Raw genomic sequence first — 24,021 nt, 5'->3', positions numbered from 1 at the left:
TGCAAACTGCTTTGGGCTCCTCTGCAAGAAAGACTGATGTAATGGCATCGGCTGCCTGTTTTTATACCCCTGACGACCTGACATCAGATCTGGAGCAACAGCAACCGATGCAGAAATACCAAGTCTCTGGTATTTGGGCCGACTGAGGCCTACCTGCAGGCAGATAACCCAAGTGTGATGACTGCAACAGTGAAACAAGAAGAACACCTTGTGAAGCAGTCTGACGTGGCTGAAGTGCCTTAAAAGCCTTTCTGCAGAGGAAAATCATTCTTCCCTAGATTCATTTTGAAGAAAGGGTTACGGGAGGAGAAATATTCTTAACCTTTTGACTCTTTTTCCTAAAGAGTCTGTAAACAGTAGTAAACTGATGTATGGACTTCAGTGCGGATGTTAAGTACCAGTTCCTTAACCATCTCTCAAGGAACATCACCTGGCTTTTCCAAGCTTACAGACTGTAGATTTCCTCTCTCAGCAGTAGACGACTTACATCTGGCCCTGGAAGAAATAGTAAAACTTCAGACCTTTAGCAGCATCTTAAGAAGCAGCACCAGAGGTGTTAGACCATTCGTCTACTTCTTCTAAGGAGTCCAATATGGCAACAGTAGAGATGAGAGTCAAAGCCAGAAATTACAGGATGCAGCAGAAGCCATTTCAGGACCTGCCTTTCAGTTTTCTTTTTACTGGTAGCTGGAAGAGGGATGTCCGCGGTATCAACATCCACAGTCCATCATCAGTTTAGCAATGGCCTTAGACCACTGGCTATCTAAGTATAGACTTAGGGAGTTGTGCCAACCCCTATTCATTTTTGGGGTAAAACAATAAACAAAACAGAGTGTCCCTCCCCCAAGCAAAAAAAAAAGCAATCTGCTATGCACACAGATATTGTTTATATCTAGGACAAAGGAAGAGCAACAGCTTTTCACAGAAACAACAAAGGAAAGTCCACAAATGAGTAATTATCTGCCAGAAAAAAAAAATTGCACAAGCTGACTGATGAACCACTGATGACAGAGTGAAGATAGAGTCTAACTGGTATCTTCATCTTCAATTGTAAGAAAGTTCTGAATGTTGGCGCTCATACTACATCAGGCTAGACTGCCTTTATACCAGCACACCCTCGTACTACATCAGGCTAGACTGCCTTTATACCAGCACACCCTCTTGTTTTCTTGGATGTATGGTGCATATGGAAAGGAGGAAGGCACTCTAGAGCTTTTGAATACTGTCTAGACAACCAACTCTGGGCATGCAATATCCCATATAGTGGGATAATGAGGAACACATTTGGGCAATACGGTTACTTAACAGGATTTAATTTACAAAACATTCCGAAACATTATAATAAATCAACAGCCAAAGCAAAAATCATCAGCAAGAAAATAAACATGCTTTGGGGGGAATATAAAGTACAAAGAGCGAGCAAGAGATGCAAGTTATTGGCCAAGAATGTCAGCTAAACATGAAAAGTGAGCGTATTCTGATGTTTCAGTTAAGTTTTCAGGCAGGGACTGAGAGTTTTGACTAGAATGGACAAGCTGTCGTCAAAGCACTGAGGTTTAGTTGTGGACATTTGGAAAGCTGGACCTGCTCTGGCACACTTCAAGGATGTATGGTGGGGTTGATGCCATCAGTTTTACTTTAAATGTTAATAAATAATCTAGAACAACTTATATGTCACATGCAATCAAATTATCAGGCTCTGTGGAAAAAAGCCGCAAGGCCATCAGCTTGCTGCAGAGCAATAACAAAAACCAACTATATTCTGCACCCACAGCATAATAGCCCTGACAACTATACTCTGAATATGGGCACCTACTTATGATTGCAAAACACCACTGGCAAATGCTAAGGGACCAGGGGCAGACAAGGCTAAATCTGCAGTGCTTGGGTCAATGTTGGGCCAAAATTACCTCTGGAGTAGGAAGATGCCATGTACCACATTTTCAACAGCCTCCTTCTAATCTTTGGAGCAATAAGAACTACCACCAGGTGAAGAGGGTTTAACCTTCAGCTTAGTTTTTTGTCATCTGATGAAGACAGGTTTATGTAACTTCACATATCACATATTCAACAGGTCACATCACTGACTGACTGGACTCATGACAAAATTAACACTGCTGGGTGTCATGTGACAGGCCTAAATAAACAGAAATTACGTGCAGTGAGAAATCAAAAGGGGAATTTGTAGGCACTTGGGTTTGGAAGTCATTCTAAAAGGTGGAGATCATAACTGATTGTATGAGGATATTGTTTTGGGACCACAGTAACTACAGTTAATCTTTAAACCAGTGACATCTACACAGTGAACAGTTGACACATCTGCATATCTCACAACAACCTAGACAAATGAGGCACAAAGTGCACTAATAAATTAGCTACAAAAAACTGACTAACAATCGGAAAATTACTTTTTTCTTTTCCAGGCATGAGTGGAAGCCCAGAACACCAGCGCTTGAGGTTATACCTTCTCCTACAAGATACAAATCTTCTCTCATATGATGATACATCAGTTCTAAGTGTTCCAAATAAACAAAAACAATGCTTGGTGCCTGTATGTCCAAATGGTACAGCAAAACTGAAAATTGCTTCAAAGTGTGGAAGCAAGTGTACACCACCAGACTGGCACTGCAAACCCTGCTTTGGAAATGCGCCTATTAAACTTCCATAAGGAATGAGTTACAAGCATAAAGAATCTTAATCCCTACCAAATGACGGCCATGACACTTCTGCTTGTGCCTCCCTGTCCTAATATGAAGAGGTACTTCGGGAGAGAACAAAGCTGCCCCAATTTTTTTCTATCAAACAATGAAATAGCAGTTCCTTATGGGACAGCAGTAAAATGCAGGTGCCGATTATCTTAGCATTTTCCATCAAAGGCTCCCTGTTTTATAAAGGTACATTTTTTAATACTGCATGAAGCATCTATGCATGTTGTACCTCAAACAAGTATTCAATAAAGGCTAACATAATACCTTGCCTGTATGGCCTGCATTTGGCAGTCGTAGAGGACTCCAAGCGACTTGTTCCCTCAGTTATGTCTTCACATGCCTCTTTTTCTTTATCAGAATGCTGCCGGTGAGAGCTGCACTTGATCTGTGAATCTGTACTGGCTGTGAACAAAAAGGGTGCTTTAGATATCAGAGGAAATTGGGAAGAACAAAATACACAAAACGATAGTACCGACTATAGTAGCCGAAACTCTAATATAAAAAAAAATGCTCCTGCTTACAACCCTAATTTGCTGCATTTGTGTATATAGATACCAGAGTCTACACCCAGTTAGCTAAGTGATTCAGAATAACTAACAATATACCCCTCTTGCAGGCAAGTACAAAGTTTATTGCCCTCAAGGGTGTACCCTATAACCACTTTAACTTCATTATTGTTAATATTGTTAAATAAACGTTGGATCCCAAGGGACCCTAAATTTGTTAATATTGTTAAAACAAACTTTAGATACAAAGGGACCCTAAATTTGTTAATATTGTTAAATAAACGTTAGATACCAAGGGACCCTAAATTTGTTAATATTGTTAAATAAACTTTAGATACCAAGGGACCCTAAATTCCCTCTGCAATTATCTGCATCCTTACAGCTAGAAGTCAAATGTCTTCAGATTACTTACTCACAACCATTAGAAACACCAGAAACCATTTATACAAAGGAAGACTAGAGAAAGGGCTCCACACAGCAGGCTGGTATATCTGCTTAAATCTAATATTCTGGCAAATGACAGATACCACAGAATCAGCAAACAAATATATTATTATCGATCCATCTTGATTCAGTTTGGTAAAGGGAAGGGAGTCAATACAGAGGACTGAAAATGTGCTATAAGACTGAGAACAAAGGACTGCTGTTAGAAGGGAACAGTCAGGAGAAGTTTCAGGACTGGAATCAGTTCTGCTTTTAATAATTGTTACTAGTATACCTGCATAATGTGCAAACCATAACGGCAGCTAATGGACTCCATTTTTGTTTTTCTGGCAAACATGACTGAAAAATCAGATAGTAAAGGGAAGATTTAATCAGATAGTAAAAGGAAGATTTTTTTTTGGAACTAAAGTCCCAAGAACCAAAACTCAATTTTTTTTCTTCAAAAACAATTGAAAACCATTCCATGATGTGTCATAAGGTTAATCACTCCCTGCAACCCTAGCACGTGTTGACACTTCAACCTTCTCAAGAAAACTGTGGTACATAAAGTAGGGTCTCTGACACTCACTACCCATTTGTGATCACCTCAGAGAAGTCAGATCACATACGAGTGAACTCCTTTGAAAATGAACAGCATTCAGGATGAAAAAAGGTAAATGTTTTTTTTTTGGGGGGAGGGGGCTCCTGCACTCCCAAACCCCTGCTATTTATATATTGCGACCCCAAGGTCACACCATCACAGAAAAGGGAAAGTTTTCCTTATACTGGCAAGTCTTTCTTCCACGAAAAAGCCAGGTAGTCCAACACTACTGATCACACAAATGAGTGTAGACCACTAGGTGTTTTACAAGCAACTCTTGCACCCCACAGGTTAGATACATCATACTATAGTACTGGACATCTTTACCGCATTTAGAATCTACAGCACCAGCAGCGACTGTGCAATACTTTCAACAGCCACTTTAGTCTTCGTCCTTCATTTTGCAGGGCTAGCTACGCCATTCTGTCACAAGTCATCAATGCACCATAACATAAAAAAAGTGGAAAAAGCAGTAGAGCTAATAAAAACTAGAAAACTATGCAAAACAGCTCTATAATATAAATGTCCAAAAAAGACCAGCAAAACAAAACATACTTTAAAAGGAAAGCACTTTTGTTGCTTGTGTATACAAGAACTTCTTCAGAATGGTTGGCTCTGAAAAAGTTCTTGCAAACACAATCATGAACGAGGCTTGAGAGATTAAAAATTTACAAGCAAGGGCCTAGGAGATGAGACATTTACAGGCTGCGTGCAACCATTAGACACAGATGCCAAACCAGGGATGAATTTCCTGTTCCTCGTCCACTTGTCCAAGTTACATTCGAATTGGATTAGGGAGAAACTCTGGTTCATGTGGATTTGGAGCCTATTTCAGAGAAGGAGTAGTTTCTGGGATACATACCAGTCTCTCGAGCAGGTCCTTTTTAAATCACGGGCAAGGTTTAAGTCTTTAGAATGGATAATTCTGGTGCTGTTTGTTTTTCAGATATGAAAAAAGTCAATAAGGGTGAGGTCTCAAAATACCAGGCATAAATCTCCCCTCAGGAGACAAAATATAGGGACAAGGTCTTGAGGTGGTCTGCAAAGGACATGTTACTTATGCCCTGTATTATTTTAGTGATGAATCTCTGACCTTAATAATCATGTTGAAGGTTTCCTACGATAATGGATAAAGCTCCTACGGGAACACTAAGCACCCATCTGTCCAAAGGCTCTTGCTAGTTCATTGGCAATGACACCAGCCCAGTATGCTGAAGGTCTTTTCTTTGAGTGCCAAATAAGAGCTAATATTATCCTTTCATTTGTAGAAGACCTTACTTTTTGAGCTTCCGGGGGGTGGAGAGAAAGAAAAGACTGGCAGGAAAAACGTGGCGCATCGTCTAACAGGAATCGTGGTCTTCCATAAGACTGTCTGGAATTAACTGTAATCTCTACTAACAACATGAAAGGACACTCCTCCATCCATCTTATACTATCAAATTACAGCCAACCTCTACAGTGACCCCATAAACAACTGCCACCATCTACAAAGTTTACCAGACAAGTAAAAATGGAAGGGACTGCCAGGCCTTTCTTCTGTGACTGACACACACGCACCTTATGACAACTTAAATTCACCTGCCACAGGTCTTTACGGCATAGGAGGAAACAGTAATATCTGGAAAAAAAACATGCTAACAATGCTATTCAATGTGCCATTTTGCTAGCAGAGATCTGTTTGACAAGGAAATCAACACACAACATGGTGAAATTGGTTATCTTTAAACTTACTGGCTAGGAACCATAACGTCATACATGAAGCATCATAAAATAAAAACATTCTTCCTTCTGCTAGGATGATTAACAAAAAAGCATTAGGGAAAAAAATAAAATCCTAGAAAAAAGTTGTCAGACATATTTATCTCACAGAAAGCGGTTATCCTCAATAACTGCAGCTCAAATATATACATACGCATTCTTCCATTAAAGTTTCTGTAGCAGCTGATTATTATAATACTTCAGGGTAAGGAAATACTCTACAGTTCATCCAAACTGTTCTCCTTGCACTGTGAAGTCTATGTTACAAGGCCAATGACTGGCAGCTCAAACAACCAATGGATGGCCATGCAAAGAAGTATACACTGCTGCAGAATGACTAATACACATATGCAAATTTTATCAGGAGAGAAAAAAAAAAAAGAGTTGTTGCGTCTTTCGGCTTGTCCTGGTTAGGGGTCGCCACAGCGGAACTCCAGTCTGCTAATGATTGGCAGTAGATTTTTATGTGCCGAGTTGCCGGCCCTGACGCACAACCTTCAACGGAGGTATGCTCATTCACGTGTGTCTCCACACAGAAGACTCTCTAGCTGAGCATCGAACAGGACAACGTCTTACTGTGAGGCGACAATGTAATTTAAGAAAGATAATGCAACGTGTTTCTGTTTATATTAAACAGACTGTACACTCAATGCAGTCATGTAGTGTGTGGGAAACATCAGGCATGCATGTATGCTAGATGGCACTGCAGCACAGAGACAGATGTGTCAGCTGGGACCAGAATATGAAAATGGCAAATTTCAACATGCATTCCTGTTTAGATGTACTATAATGTTGGGGAACAAATAGTAAAGATACTAATGAAGAAAAGCAAACAGTGAAGACAGTTCTAAAGAAGGACAGTGTTAAGAATACAACACAGGAAGCAGCTTAAAGGAACTTTTCAAACTACCTGAACGCAATCAATGTACAATATTAAAATTAACACCAGTGCACATGCATACTGTGACGATGTAAGGTATTGCCATCTGTGCCAGAAGAATAGGGCAGTGAATGTGTAACATATGCCACCATATCTAGCTGGAGTTTTGTAAATAATTTTGTGTTATTTGACTATTACTCTGACTTGTGCACATGCCTATGTTAAAAACGTATCAACAGTGTTATTACAACTGATAAAATGTTTGTGCTTCAACAAAGAATTCTGGAAGGGAAGAGTAGAAGCTTTTGAAATTGTTTTATAATTTTCAAATACTGAAACTGATCTTAGAAAAGCTCCAAGTGTGTACAGTGATTAAATGTGATGCCATTCTATAACAAGCACTGAGAGGATGGAACTCACACAGCTTGTTTTTGTTTTGTTTTCTCTGGAACCAGATATAAAAATCTATGTCTTATCACAGTTCAGTTTGTTGAGTTCAGATCAGTGTAAGCTGGAAGCTCATCACCTTGCCTAGTGGAAGAAAGCATTTCAGCATCTCATCTTGCCTTGTGGAATTAAGTTAGCTAGCCAATTTTTCTTTATACAGTCAGGAAGTACAGTGAAATTAGCTAAATATTGTTTTACTGCATCTGCTTGAATCTGTCCAACTGTGTTACTTTTATTTCTCCTGTGACTGAAACTCTAATGTTTAATAGTCTCATGTTTTCTATTTTACCTTTGATTAAATATTTTTATACTTTTGATTGTGGCTGGCCTTTCAGAGATTACTTTTAACATCTTGAGAGTACCTGTGTTTATTTTAGTGATGGCTTGGCCACTCCGAAAAGCCTTGCTACTTGGGTCACACTCTACCATTTACATTTGCATTGATTTTACTCATTATAATTGGATACCCTTGTAACAGCCTGATAGTGACTTGATTGGTGGCAGCATAGTTACCTTATTGTCTGGACAGAAAGGGGCACAGCTAGTAAGTGTATGTTCCAGAATTTCCCGAGAGAGAGTGTGTGTGTGTGTGTGTGTGTGTGTGTGTGTGTGTGTGTGTGTGTGTGCGTGAGAAAATCAAAGACCCAGGTGTGGGTGTGCCAGTTACTTGGAACTGGGACACAGTGCTCCAAAGTGAGTTTTGTTTGGGATCTGAGAGAGACATAGTCCAGTCCCAGGTCTGGGACATGTTCCCAGTGTGCTCTTGGGGAAAACTGTGCTTGATCCAAGAGATGCATTTGAAAATACTGTGTAAATCATTCCTGTCCCTAGAGACGATCTCTTGTCAGTGTCAGTGGTGAGGATTAAGGCTCCTTAATTACTGGCCTGGGGTAAAGAGGGGCCATCACACAGACATTAAAAGAAACAGAATTACATGCAAGTGAGCAACAAGATTTTTAAACGTAAAAAAAATCCCAAACCCCAGGCTGGCTTTAGACAGAACTGTGTGAACAGATGGTAATTCAGAAATCTACTGAAGAAGTGTCAATTATACTTCCATATTTAATTTAGTCATTTGCATTTGGTTACCACGAAAGTCTGACTGGGCAGTAAAAGAACCCTTTTCATCAGAGGCTTACGGAGAAAAGGTCCACCAATATAACATGTTAAAGAAGCATACAAAACTATACACAACAACAGAGAGCAAAGTGACAGTCAGTGAAATACTGAAACCAAGAACATGGTAACAGAAATGCAGGCATTCAATTTAAGATGATACACTGTAATGTGACACAAAAAAGAAAAATAAGTTAAAATCAGGAACAAAGCTAATTCCAAAAAAAACTATCAACATATGCAAATGATAATCTGCTAGAAAATGCTAATAGTCCTTAAACAACTAGCTGTTCATCTCCTGACAATCTGAGGAGGCTAGCTAGAACACAGGGCACTTCAGGTCTTTTAAATAAAGTAAGATCCAGGTTCTGAAGGGACCAGTACTGTTATGACATGGATCTTGGCTGGCAGCTAGTGCAAGTCCAGCAGTAAAAGAACAGCATGACATAACTAGGGAAGCCTTTCTGACAATCATGCTGCAGAATTTGTACTCAGTGCAGTTGTACCAGCCCCATTAGACACTTGAGCACACACTTGTCAAGGGTTCTGTTCGGTGTATCTTAATGAACTAATACATGATATTAGAAGTCCAAAGTCCAACTGCAGCCGAAAGGCAAAAATATTTCTTCATTGATAAAGTAAAATCTACCCAGTCAAAGTTTTAGCCTTCTAAGGCATGAACATCAAAACAATAAAAGTGGTATTTATATTCTCCACTGCAGACATTAACCAATAAAAAACTGCATACCTAAAGACATTTTATGCAAACTATTTTCTTTGCTTGTCCTTATCAAAGTTATATGCCCAGATAAATAACGGAATGAAATCAGCAAATCTGTAATGTGCAGACAAACACAACATGCACATCTATATCTGAATATACTTGAATACCTCATATTAAGCAGATATACCTTCTGGTCAATTAAACAGAAATCTGGCTTTCTTCTATAGAACCTGAGGATGTGACACGGGTACATATTAAAACAATGTAAAAGTCTAAATTCATGCAAGTTCATAATATTATGCACTGCTACAGGAGTACTAAAGGATACTATTTTGAGATTTCCAATATGTACTTGTGTATATCTCGCCTGACATACAGTTTGCTCTATGTAACACTTGTTACAAGGGCAATCTATACCACACACCATGTTTGAGTTGCAGTATCCCTGATGTATAGTGACCTGGAAGAAATGCCCATTAATATGACTGTTAGTATTTCTATATGTACAAACCCATCATCCTTTGTAAAAAGAGGAATTTGTCCCAAGCCAAGCCACAGGGAGCATACCAGAGTGGATCAGCTGATCCGTTAGGTTTAAGAAATTCCTGTGTGAGGGTTTTAGAAGAAAGAACAGAAGACCCCATTTAAGATGTTGTCTGTCAAAATTATAAGCCAATATAATTGTGGCATGGTGTGTTACAAAACAGACTTCAGTGCCAGTCAGTCTGATGACCCCCTTTTAAAGGGATTCGCATAAGTGCACTGCAATTTGCATCTGGAAGCTTTCACAACAGACTCCTGGAAACTGGATTCACTATCAAATACAGTTGTGTCAGGAACTTACTCCAGTTGTAGGTGTTAAACATGTTCACTTCCATTGAAGTCTTGACATCTGACCTACTTCTACAGCTTTTCACCCCTCCTTCCCCAGGCTAGATGGATATCTCACACTTGGAGGCCAGCATATTTGTGGTATAAGACATATGTCCTCCAGTACGATCTACACTTCTTTCTTATCCCGGTCAGCTCCAGAGATCTAGGGAGAGTCCAGAGCATGAATTGCAGAGATGGACAATGCCCTAAGAATAGCAGGCTGACCAAAAGAAAAAAGAAGTTATTTACTCACCATAACATTCCATGTTTGTAGTCCATCTCGCCCTTCATTCGGCTCCGACTCAGCCTATTACAAAGCTCAAAGTCTTCTAGTTGGCTCATGGCTAGGTAGGTACCCCATGGTGCACCAGCACAATCCCCAGATCTTGTTTGCTGCTAAACTATAGAAAGACAGAACTAAAGTTATCCAGAAAGAACAACAACAATAATGAAAGGTCTCCACCTGTTATGGAAAAATTATCCTGTCTCCAGATCCTTCCAGGACAGGGGTAGGAGGGTGGGTTCGTAAGAATGAAGGGTGAGATGGACTACAAACATGGAAAGTTATGGCGAGTACATGACTTCTTTATGTTCTGTAGTCCTATCTCGCCTTCATTCTTACACATGGGATAGCGTCCCTAGCACCTTATTCTTAAGTGGCTCACGGAAAGATACTCCTGAGTACCGTGGAACCAAAGAAGGCTCTACCTCTAGAGGTCAGGTCCAATTTGTAATGAGCAATAAAAGTGTGAGGGGTAGCCCAGGTCACAGCTGCACAAATGTTATCATCAATTGGAACCCTGGCTTGGAAGGCTGCAGATATAGGCTGGGATCGTGTAGAATGAGTCTATCAGATAAGGGGGCTTGATAGACAATGTTTATAATTCTGATACTCATCTAGCAGATGTGATGGCTACTAGAAACAAGGTCTTCCAAGACAGAAACTTCAACAGGCACGAATGAGCAGGTTCAAAGGGTGGAGACTTAATTTTGGACAGGATGAAGTTTAGATCCCAGGAAGCTACCGGTTTCTGAAAGAGAGGTCTCAGCAAAGTAGTACCTTTAAGGAAGGTTTTACACAATCTGTGTGACATCAGATAAGACTCATGTTGACCCAAATGAAAATTTGATATTGCTGCCAACTGAATCCTAATTCTGGCAGCAGCAGATCCCTGGTGAAAAAGTTCAGACAAAAATTCTAAAACCACTGGAATGGATGCAGTGTAAGGGTCAACATTCCTTTCTTCAGCCCAGATAGAAAACCTTCTCCATTTGCTAGTGTATAACTTTCTAGTGGAGGGTTTATGAGAAGATGTGAGAATGTGGGTCACAGCGGATGAAAAATCATGAAGCCTGACTAGGGATGGAACTGGAGCAGCCATGCTATCAAGTTGAGCATATGGAGGCTGGGGTGAAGAGAGCCTGACATGTGCGTGAAGAGATCTGGCACTGGGTCCAAAGTCCATGGATCATCTAGAAGATGAGGCCGGAGAAAGGGGAACCAAATCTGACGAGGCCAGTAAGGAGTGATGAGAATCAATTTGCTTCCCAACAGTTTCGCTTTCTGAATCACCTTGGATACGAGAGGAAAGGGGGGAAAAGCATAAAGGAGTCCCAGGGGCCAATCGTGAACAAGTGCATCTCTCGGTGACTCCTCTGGAAGGGGGATAAGGGAAAAGTAGCTGCTGCATTTGGAGTTGATCGGAGTGGCAAAAAGATCGCAGCAAGGCTGCCCCCATTTGCGAAAGATCTGTTCTGCTATTTCCTGCTTCAGAGACTACTTGTGAGGCATCAAGATTGCCTGGCTGAGTTTGTCAGCTATCACGTTGGTTGTCCGTTGGTTGTCCCTGGGATGTGTATTGCCACTAGAAAGCACTGGGAAGATATCGCCCATTTCCAAACCCGAATAGCCTCCCGACAAAGGGGGTAAGATCTAGTTCCACCTTGTTTGTTGAGATACCATACCACCGACATGTTGTCTGACTGGATTGCTATCGTCCCAAGAGGAAGAAGGTCGTGAAGTGCTTGCAATGCCAGAGGCACTACCCTCATCTCTAAGACACTGATATGCAGGACAGCCTCGTGATCATGCAATGTGCCTTGGACAGTCGTGCCTAGATAATGTCCCCCCACCCTATCTGTGAGGCATCCGTGGTCACAGTAGCAACAGGTTAGTGAGGAAGGAATGGGATGCCTGTCGTTAGTTGGTTGGGTTGGATCCACCAACGGAGGTTCTTTTTGCAAGCCTCTGTTAAAATGATGTGGTGGGACAAAGGCAGTTGTTGAAAGGACCACTGGGACGATAGGAGCCACTGAAGAATTTGCATATGCAATCTGGCATTATGGTGGGAGGCCATGGTCCCTAAGAGTTTCAGCACTGTCTTTGCCTTTACTTTTTGAAGGGGAAGTAGACGAAGAACTTGTATGAGGTTCTGTGCTCTTTCTGCAGGAAGATGAGCTAACATGGTGACTGTCTCTATTTCTGCACCTATAAAAGTCACAAATTGAGAGGGCGATAAAGACAGACTTTTCCAAATTTATAGTAATCCCCAACTAAGCACAAAGCTGGATAGTGGAATCTCTGGTTTAATGGAGTAGATGCCTGGTGGGGGCGGTCAGGAGCCAGTCGTCCAAGTACGGAAACATTTGGAATCCTAGACGTCTCAGGTGAGCTGTGACTACTGCCATACATTTGGTGAACACCCTGGGGGCTGTGGTGAGATCAAACGGCAGAGCATGAAACTGGTAGCGCCGAGGAATGCCTCTTGGTAGATTTAGCCTCGTCTTTTTTGGATGAATGGGATTTTGAAGAAGAAGACGAACTTGGCAAGTCTTCCTCGAAAGAAGGCTTGAGGAGACCTTTCAAAGTTAGCTTGTTCTTCTGCTCCTGTAGGACTCTGGAGCTGAAGGAATTGCAAAACAAACAGGTTTCCTGCAGATGGATGGCTCCGAGGCAATACATTACTATGGCCATCTGTAACTGACATTTTCTGGGAGCATTTTACACATTTCTTAAACCCTAAGGGTTTATGGTCTTTTGCCTCTTTAGACATGCTAACTGGAGAAGCAGAAAAACACAACACAAACACGACAAGAACTAGGTCCTCTAACTTAGATGGGCCTAGCCCTGGGAAGAGAAAAAAAGGGCAGAGAACTACGTCCTCTAACTTAAATGGACCTAGGTAGAGTAAAAGACTAGAAGGTCAGAAACTACTAACTAAACAGCACACACACTAATAAGGATTATGAAAATGACCAAACTGTCTAAGTGAAAACTATGGTCAAACACTAAGTCGTAGAACAAGAAGGGTCGAAAATATCAAAAGACCCTTTACACCAACTGAATAGCTAGATATCCAGATAAATATCTAAGAAGGAAAGTCTAAATACTAACTCTCTAATACTAATCAACACTGCACACGAAAAACAAGGTCAATTGAGCGCAAATGCGCACCTTAACTGGAAACACTAAATACCTAAGTAATAACGATTTAAATTCCAAACTCTCTACAATAATAAGCACAGCAAATATCAAATAAGCGCAAATGCACACGATAAATAGAAAAACACTGGCACACAGGATACCAATGAGAACAACAAGGCCAACGGCCAACCAGTTCTCAACAATAAAGAATATAAAGTCAAGAAAAAGACTTCAGCAAGTCTGAAACTACTCGTAATACTACTAAACGCTATCAAAAGCTATATAAATTGCAACATTAAGCTGTAATACAGTAAAAATAGAAAAAAGTGTTAAACTTAGCCACGGCCAAGTAGAAGCATATCTGGATTCGTAGACGTGGCAAATGAGATCCGGGGCTTGTACTGGTGCACCATGGGATACGCCACGAGCCAACTAGAAGACTTTGAGCTTTGTAATAAGCAGAGTTGGAGCCAAGGATCGGCTCCAAACCCATGTGTAAGAATGAAGGTGAGATAGGACTACAGAATATGGACAGTTATGCAAGTACAACTTACCACAATAGATATGCAACAGTGTTCATTCAAACAAGCCTTAGTTACAGTTACATGGGTTATATTCTGCAAGGATATAACAGCTGTCCAGCTTCCAAAGCTTCAGGGCACCTTCCACATGCCCAAGTTGTCAGACAGCTTGAACTGAGTTGATTAAAAGACAAGTCTCGGTGCAAAGCACTGAATGGACAATGCTAAGAACAAGAAAATAAAGAAACATCCACACCCTAGCATAAAAAAGGACAAAAAAGCAAGGGGAGTGCACCAGTGACCATTTGGACATATACAGTTATGGTAAGTTTTAGTTACACAACTGTACTATGTTCATCAAATTGATCACTGCTGCAGTTAACTTAGCTATATAGGTAGACTATCTTAGCCAACTACATTTAGGAGGTGGAAGAAGAGTCCAGGAGCCCATGGGAGAACAGTCCTAGCAAAGCGTGATCTAGACCTGGAGAACTAATCAAGCTTATAGTGCTTTATAAAAGTATGTACAGAGGACCAAGTAGCAGTTTTTAGAACACTTCTACAATCCAACCCCTTTCCAAACAGCCATAAATGAAGCCAAGGCCCTGGTAGAGTGGGCCTTGACCCATCCTGGAATAGTTTTGTTACAGCGAGTATAACAAAAGGTAATAATAGTCTGTTTTGGCACAGGTTGTCCCCACTTACCTTCACAAGAAATGAAAAAAAGATGTAGTTCTGTCAAGGTAGTACCAGAGTTGGTCTGTGGACAACCAAGGTATGGCATATCCTTTATCCCTCATTTTTAGTTTCAGGAAAGAAGTGGGAGACAGTTTGGCAAATGGCAAGATGGCAAGATGGACAGTTTCACTTAAAATAAACTTGGATACCACTTTAGGCATAAAAGGACTACTTCTCAAAGAAACCTTGCCTGTAAGGAAAATGAGAGCAAGTCGAGTCACCATAACAGCTTGCAACTCAGATACCCTTCTTGCAGAGGTCAGAGCAATCAGTAAAACAGTTTTCCAAGTTATGAACTTAAAGTCAGCCAAATTAGCTGCTTCAAATGGAGCAAAACCTAGCTTCTCTAACACAAACTTAAGACACCAAGGAGGAGGGGGTCACCAGTTTAACTGGAGGACTCTTATGCAAAACCCCTTTCACAAATATTTTTGACATGAGACTGCACTGACATGTTGAAATGGCCAATAAATGGAACTTGGTAAAGGAATACAAAAGGACATAGTATAGTATCTCACACAAATATTGTAGAACCAGAGAACGATTAGCCCTGAATGGGTGCTGTTTAGGTTATTGGCACCAATTAGAAAACCTTTTCCATTTGTTAATATGTAGTTTCTATTAGCAGGCTTTCTTGCCTCCATTACTCCCTGTTGCATGTCCTCAGTAAACAGGTGCCTAAAAGGAATTAAGCCCCTATCATCCAGGCAGTCAACTGAAGTTGACCGATGCGTGAGTGTATCAATCATCAGTTCTTGTGTGAGTAGATCCACTCTGTAAGAAAGCTTGTGGTAACTGCCCCTGGCCATTTCCAAAAGAAGGGAGAATTATGGCTGCCTTGGCCAGAAAGATTCCTTCTGAATCAACCTTGGATATAAGTGGAAAGGGTCGAAAAAACAAACATACAGGGGCATTCCTGTCCAAGGAAAAGAAAAGACATCCGTCTTCTAGGCCTTCTTGGATGAAGTGCTGGAACAGAATCTTGCCAGATGATTGAGAGACGAGGCAATGAGATCCACTTGAACTCCCCAGAAGGAGATCAAATCTTGGAAGATCCCATGATCTAATTTCCTTTCATGAGAGTCTGCCCTGGTGCACCTCAACTTGTCTGCCACACATTTTGCTCTGAAGGAATGCAGAATGCCTGTAGAGTGAGACTGTGCTGTGAAGCTATATTCCAAGCTAACATGGCTGGTCTACAAAGGGGGTACAACCTGGTTCCCCCTTCCTTGCTGATGTAGCACATGACTTTAGTATTGTTTGTAACCACTTGAAGAGGTCCCAGGGACCAAATATGGTTCAGAGAGTTGAGTGCCTTGATCAGGACAAGCATCTCCTTGATTATTATGTGTTTGCATCTGTCCTTGGTGTCCCACATCCTCTGGCAGTTTTATTCCTCCTGAAACTGCTACCCAAGCAAAGTTCGAAGTGTCTGTGATGAAAGACTGACTGCTGTGGAGCAGGGGAAGGAGAAGGGGTGATATGGATTTAAGGATATCGGTTGCGTCTATAAAAAGATTTCTCTTCTGACAAACTCCAGTGCTGGAATTTAAAAAGATAAAGGGTTCTGATGTTGCAACCAAACAGATTTCAGACACCATTGGATCTTTCTCATGCAGAGTCTTACCATGGCTATCATGAGAATCATAGATGCCATGAGACTGAAAATCCTGAGGTATGCCCTCACAGTGACTGATATCTGAGTGGAAAACCTTAGAAGTTGATCTAGATAAAGATCTACCGTTTCCTGCGGAAGAAAAGCTCTTTGAACGATGCGTCTAGTGGACATCCCACGAACGTAATCTTCTTGGAATCCCACCTTATATAAACAATCTCTCACCCAAGGGAGACATTCCTGACACTCAACTATACAAAGATAAGACAGATCATCTAAATATACAAAAATATTGATACATTGTAGCCTGATGTGAGCTAGACACTTTAAAAAACACTCTTCGTGCAGTGGACAGCCCAAAGGGAAGGACAGAGAACTGATGACGTTTTGTGTCTCTGGATCACATTAAGAAACATCTGAAGCCTGGATGAATAGGGATGTGATAAACATCTTAAGTCTAGTGTTGCCAGGAAATTTGAAAGAAGAAGTGAACATGTTGTGAAGAGACATTTCAAACTTGGAACTATCACAAACAGGTTTTGGAAAGAAAGATCTAGAACTGGACTCCAAAGAATTTTCCTTCTTTGGCAGTAGGAACATCCTTGAATAAAAATCCTTCCCTACCTGGAGACAGCATGTGATGAAGAACTGGTGCAAATAGAGCCTGATCTGGAGGATGAGGAATTACCCCCCCCCCACACACAAACACAGAATGGCGGAATTTCCCCTACTGCTGTGGGCAACTGAATGATTTTCAGAACCTGTCTGAAACTATCTGTTGCCAAATAAAACAATGGAGATTTCTGGAAAGAAAAAAGGGCCAAGGCAGGGGTGGGGTTCACAAGGTCTCTTGAACAGTCGTCAGACCTTGTTGGACAGTTCTTTGTTTTGGGAGGTTCCAGACATCTTGCTGGAACCCCCTTGATAGTTCTTCTTAAATGCCTGTTTACCTGTATTTTGCTGAGACTTTTTATTCCTTTTTTTTTGCCAAAACTGAATGAGGCTATAAAAAATCTCTTGGAATATTTGGAAAAGGGCTAAAAAAAAAATCTTCAAAATTCCCTGGATCAGCTTACCCTTTTCATCACATTTGAGCACCTCTACAGCAAAGGGGCCAAACATTAAATCTCTATCCATGGGAAAATTTAAAATCTCATTTTTAACAACATCTGTTGGGTCTGAGAATGCAGCCATGCAAACCTCCTCAAAACAGTACCAGAGGCCATGAGGAAGAAATATCAGAGTTGTACACACACTGTAAACAAGAAGCAGTAATGTCATTTGTGCAATAGAATAAATTTAAGTTATTCAAATCAGATTTCTCTTTACAAGTAGAAATAGATAAAACAGTCCTCATACTTTATTTGTCACAACAAACTAACAAAATTCTGAAAATCAAAGTTACAAAGTATACACTTTTTTGCCCCATACCTGTCAATAATTTGTGCATCCTTATAACAAGGGTAGGGTTGGGATTAACTTAGCAGTAGTGGTATCAACAAATGATATAGCTGCTGGGTCGGGTTTGGGAAGAGTGTATAAAAATTTAAAAGACTGAGGAACTTTGTATATCCTATCTGCTTTTTCTTTTTTACGGCAGCTGTCTGAATAATCAGGAAAATTGCTGACAGTAACACATCTTCAAAAGCAAGCAGAACAGGAGGAATAGGTGTAGGTTCTGGAAAATTCTTCTGTAACAACTAGTAGTATTTTCAGAAGGACTGAGAAACCTCAGTGTTCTCCCACTGAAAACACTGGCACATTCTAGCAACAGTCTCAAAGAAGGAGATATCCCCAAAGGAAGAATCAAAAAACGGAGGTTTCCTCTGAGGCGGATTCAGAAATCTAAGGAAAAAGCTGAAAATGTCCTTGCATCTTCCTCTTCCGATTCAGGGTCTAGAATTGTTCGGGAAAAAAGGAATCCTTATTTCTTTTACCAGAACTACTTTACAAGAACGATCCGTGGCCTGAATTAATCCTTCAGCCAAACCCAGTAAACTACTCCTACCCAAAGGAAAATCGAGGAGTAGTAGATGCTTCTTGGTTTTCTGTTTCTTTTTGACAGAAAAATGGGATTAATAGTATTATTAATGGTGGCAGCAGCTTCTCCAGGGATGGGCACAGCAGGGAGACCTTCCCTTTTCCCTCCCCAGGAATGACCAGAATGGCTCCCCCTTGCCCACTGAGAGGACCCAAATAGCCGCATAGCACTTGGCTAACCCCTAGTCCATACTGGCTGTAGGTGCAACACCACTGGCATCCGGAGTAAAAAACGAGTGGTCTGAGGTACAACAAATGGCCACAGCAGAGTCACCCACCTGTAGTGGCAAAGGCTGTTTGCTTAATTTTTTTCTTTTTGTGGCTGGAAGAAGGACCGACTGTGGGACCGGTAATCTATTCCATGGTCAAGCTGAAAAACGTGTCTCTTTCCCTGGGAAGAGGATCAGCAATTGCCTGCAACACTACCAGTTCAAAAAAGTTACTTTTTTGACAGGAAAAGCACAGTTAAAAGTACTTTAAAGCACTATACCAGCCACACAGAAGTAAAATAAAAAATTTCTCCACAGAAATGTTTTCAGTTACTTTACACCACCTTTAAACTGACAGAAAACAAGTGCTCCGTTTAAATTACAGTTTTGAAACGGTCCATTAAAAAACATTCTTGGCTCTAAAAATAACTTTCATGAAGAAGATAAGTAATAAAACATCAACAAAATGAAGAAATTTTTTTTCCCCAAAGAGAATTTATCTGCCCAGCAAAGAAAGCACAAATTGACCATAGATCCTTGAAAGTCTCAGAAAAGCACACTCTTCAAGTGGCAAAGGCCTGAAGGGCTTCGCACCCAATCTTGTCTTTTAGTCCGTTCACAATCAGCTGCCTGACAGTTTAGGCATGTGGAAGGTGCCCTGAAGCATTGAAAGCTTGCCGTCTACTACATCCCTGGCAGGATATAACCCATGTAATTATGGATACTGCAGCAGTGATCAATATGATAAACATATGAAATGTTTTCACTGAATTAGAAATCAATCTCCCACTTCTACAAATGTGATTTTAGCAACAGGCTTACAATAAAAATATTTCTGTTAAGAATCGGAATTTCATGTTACATTGCTGTATGCCAAAGAAATAGAAAAGCAAGACACAAAACCCACCTTGCCCGATAGGAAAAGCAAAAACTACATTTTGCTTTGTCTGCATTTAAAAAGAGCCACAGCTGCCTTAGTCAATGGCAGAGTCAATGCACTCACTCTTGTCACTTTCAAAACAACTGTGAAATGTATGGGCAAGAGTCTCTCACACTGTCAAAATACAGAGCTGTGCTGCCTCATCCAAGACATTGGAGCTGCACCATTAGGTTCATATGCAGTCCACAAGGGCATTAGATAGTAAAGCCCAATTTCCCCACTTGTCCAAAGCAGTGACTAGTTAATTGGCTTGCTCAAGGGTCACACAACAGGCAAATGGAGGCTGGGGGAAATCAAACTCACTGAGGGACACAAATAAAATGTTGGAGTCAGACACCCCCTTACCTTACACTGCCCAAGATGACATGTTTTAAAGGCTGCACAGCATGACAAGAGGGCAGTCAAGGGAATTGTCACATCAATCAGTTTCAATCTCTGCTAGTAGGGGAGGCTTAAAGATACAAGAAATACAAACCAAGGACTCTTGGGTTCTTTTTTTTGCCAGCTCAGTAGGAGGTATCTAAGGCATTAACAGTATCTCTCATGCATAGATAATGTAAATCTAGCAGGGTACATCACACAGTTTTGTACCTTGGGTGAGTATAAGTGAGCAGACCTTCATTTGATAGGTCTCCTTTTATTCATAAACCACTTCAGGGTTATATCCTTCAATCCTTAAGTAGTACACTGAACGTCTCGGACAGGCAATGGGCTTTCATGGGGATAATGAGAGTTCCCTCAAGCAGGTATATAAAAAGGTGGTGGGGTATATATGCAAATCACGGTGTCTAACAGAATTTAAAGTGGGATAAACATTATAAGGGCTGCCACTGCAACCCTTCAATCAAGGCATAAGGCAGCACTACATAAGATGCCAACTCCAGTAGGATTCTGGGCATAATGCAAACTTAACAAAAGAAGCTGTCAGCAAGGCTAGGCAAGACAGGCATAGAAATGTTACACCAAGTCTCAGATGCAGTGTGATGATTAAGGATGGTGACACAATAATCTAGGCCACAAGCGCCTTCAAGAGTACAGCAAAGGAGGCCACATAGGAGAGACTGTGCTGATCTAAGAGCAACGTCGCTTGTAATGAAAGAAAGAAATTATGGCTCATTGGGTCAGATCTGTGCCTAACAGCTCCAGGGTCAAGGGCTCAATCCTGGTATCTGGTCACTGTCAGTTTGGAGTCTGCATGGATCTTCTCCAGGTACTCTGGTTTCCTCCCATGTACATATGTAAATATGTTACAGCAAAAAAGACTTCACCTTAAAAAGCACCATTTTATGACAGCTATTAGCAGGCTGTTAATACCAAAAAGGGTACCAGACAGCGAGTAAACTACAAATGGGATAAATTCTTTTGACCTGGGCTCTAATGTAATAACTGCCACCTGATCAAGCTTATATCATGCCTGATTAGAATTTGGTTGTACAGTAGTCTAAAACATTTTAGTCACAATGAAAACAATTCTTAGTAAAGGATTCAAAGCCAAAAAAAATCAAATCTCTAGGTCTGCTTTTATATTACTCCAGTTTAAAGGCACAATAAAAAATTACTGTAGTAAAGTAAGTTCTGGTGTGCACCCTTCAAATTATTCAGCCATTTTTTTCTTTGTATCCTCTAGAGTCAGGGAGAAATGCAGTCAATTACTGCTGGATCTTCATAAAAATCACTAAAAAACCCTCAAGTAGGTTAGGAAACCATTTATTCTTCTTCAGTTAGGCAGATGAGCACAGTAGTCCACTGAAGGTTTTTGTAGATGAAGGTTCCACAAAGTAACCGAATAAGGATTTAGTTCAGTAGTGGTGGTCAAGCTTTCGGAGATTTAGGACACCGTTAATAGCAAACTTCAATGGCAAATCTGCCTAGAAGCCTGCAAAACCCCGGGACTTAATCTTCATTAACAGTTTCCCAAATCTCCGAAAGCATGACCACCACACCTACTACTAAACTAAAACCTTATTTGGTTATTTTATGGAACCTCCATCTGCAAAAAAAATTAAACTTCAAACTGCACTTATCTGCCTAACGGAAGAAGAAAAGAATTCCCTAACCTACTTGAGGTCTTTTGCTGATTTTTATGAACATCCTACAGTATGTAACTGCATTGCTCCCAGACTCTGTTTAGGAGGACAGAAAAAAAAAAAAAAACAGCTGAATAACAAAGGCCACATACTGTAGGAAAGTAGCAGTCTCTGGTAAGTTTTTATTCTGCCTTTTAAACTGGAGTGATATAAAAGTAGACCTAGACATTTGAAGTGGTTTGGCTTTGAATCCTTTACTAAGAATTGTTTCATTGAGACCAAAATATTTTCGACAACTATATAAACCATTTCTAATCAGGGATGATATAAGCTTTAAATCGGGTGGCAGTTAACATACACATACATACTTACATACACACACAGATATATATATATATATATATATATATATATATATATATATATATATATATATATATATACACATACATACACACACACACACACACACATACATACACACATATACATACACAAATAATATGGATCTATATTAGATCATCGAACCATGGAGATATGCTCTAGAGAGAAGAGGAATGAAGGTCAGCAGGACTAAGACAGAATATATGTGTGTGAATGAGAGGGAGGATAGAGGAATGGTGAGGATGCAAGGAGTAGAGGTGGCGAAGGTGGATGAGTTTAAATACTTGGGGTCAATAGTGGAAGAGAGTTGAAAAAGAGAGTACAGGCAGGATGGAGTGGGTGGAGAAGAGTGTCAGGAGTGATTTGCGATAGACGAGTACCTGTAAGAGTGAAAGGGAAAGTCTACAAGAGGGTAGTGAGACCAGCTATGTTATATGGGTTGGAGACAGTGGCAGTGACAAAAAGACAGGAGTTTGAGCTGGATGTGGCAGAATTAAAGATGTTAAGATTTGCAGTGGGTGTGACGAGGGTGGACAGGATTAGGAATAAGTATATTAGAGGGTCAGCCCAGGTTGGAAGGTTTGGAGACAAAGCCAGAGAGGCACGATTACGTTGGTTTGGACATGTGCTGAGGAGGGATACTGAGTATACTGGGAAAAAGATGCTAAGGATGAAGCTACCAGCTAACAGGAAAAGAGGAAGGCCTAAGATAAGGTTTATGGATGTGGTGAGAGAGGACATGCAGGTGGTTGGTGTGACAGAGCAAGATGCAGAGGACAGGAAGAAATGGAAACAGGTGATCTGCTGTGGCGACCCCTAATGGGAACAGCCGAAAGAAGATGATGATGATGATTAGATCATCGAACCGTCAGTTCAACTAACAGCATTTGATTGGAAATGTTGTTCAAACCCCACCCCACTAATTATATACACCAACTCCGAGATCACAGTACAGTGGGAAAACGGCAAATTTCTCGATCCCTACCACAATATACAAAACACACGTTATATTTCATTCTTTATTTCTAGATTGCAGTTTTTGTTAATCTAACATGCATTTGTCTGGAGCTTTTCTCCTCAGGCCTCTGCTGAAAATGGACTCTTTTCCAGTCGGACATTCTCAGTAAACAAATGTTGAATAAAATAAAAAAGGAAAGAAAAAATAAAATAAAACAAATTAAAATAAAAAAATAAAATAAAATAATGTGATCTCAGTAAGAACAGTTCAACGATATACATTTACCTTAACCTTGTTATCTAAAAACGGTCAGTGATGACCAGTTCACTTACCAAGTTAAACTAATAAAACTGATTTCCCTATTTGGTGAAGGGGAGACCCAAAGTTAAGCGAAGGAGAAAGGTCACAAGCCAGACCTGTAAAAGCAAAAGCTACAAGAAGGTCCATAAAACACAGCACAGTTCTATACTTCTGCAAGGGGCTGTAAAAGCAACAAGATGCAAGACAGAAACAGAGGACTTCCCAGGCTGGACAAAAGCCAGGTGAACTAGAAGAGACAGCTAAAAAATGTGGCTCATGAGAGTGAAGTTAGACACAAACATAATCTTGACTAGTAGAAGGTATGACTCTGGGGCATTGCATATTGCACAGTTTGCCTTACAAATGCAGTAAGGGTCACTACTCACCACCCCCAGCCAGCACAATACAAAGTCTACTCAAGCAGTGCAAACCAGCCTACATACTCCAATCAGATCTACGCCTTTTGCAGCTGAGCAGTAACAATTACCTACAGAAATTAACTAATATAATTTTGGTTCAAACTACAGTCGTTACCAAAATCTAAGCACATAAAACACACAGCATTCCAAACAAGCTGATATTGTTAGCATGACAAGCTTAGAATAGTAGGGAACAACTTTCAAAAACAGCTTTTCTAAAGGCATTATTGTCTCAGCCATACTACAAATGCTTGTCAGAGAAAAATACCATAATGCAGCAGACAAGGCCCACCCTCTTAAAATGGAGTAAGCAAAAATGCTCAAAAGCAGAAATACCAGATATGCAGGTTCAGCACGAAGTAAAGCTGCACTATATCTGTAACAGTTAAAGCATAGTGGCAGAGGAATGC

General features: G+C 40.6%; 1 protein-coding gene across 2 annotated transcripts in view; it reads right to left on the bottom strand.

Annotated features, from left to right (window-relative positions):
• Positions 1-24,021, bottom strand: part of IFRD1 (interferon related developmental regulator 1) — a 579,560-nt gene that overhangs the window by 511,844 nt on the left and 43,695 nt on the right. The window contains exon 2 of one of the 2 annotated variants that reach the window (XM_044088679.1): positions 2,973-3,110. The exons of the other annotated variant lie outside the window; for it this stretch is intronic. Coding sequence (XP_043944614.1) covers positions 2,973-3,110 — 138 coding nt within the window. The remainder of the gene's footprint in view (positions 1-2,972; positions 3,111-24,021) is intronic. 2 annotated transcript variants of the gene reach the window in all.

This window comes from Protopterus annectens, chromosome 11.part0, assembly GCF_019279795.1.
Source record: "Protopterus annectens isolate FY-2018-M chromosome 11.part0, PAN1.0, whole genome shotgun sequence".
Taxonomy (NCBI): Eukaryota; Metazoa; Chordata; order Ceratodontiformes; family Protopteridae; genus Protopterus; species Protopterus annectens.
The sequence above is the reverse complement of the archived record's forward strand: the minus strand, read 5'-3'. Positions and strand labels throughout refer to the sequence as shown.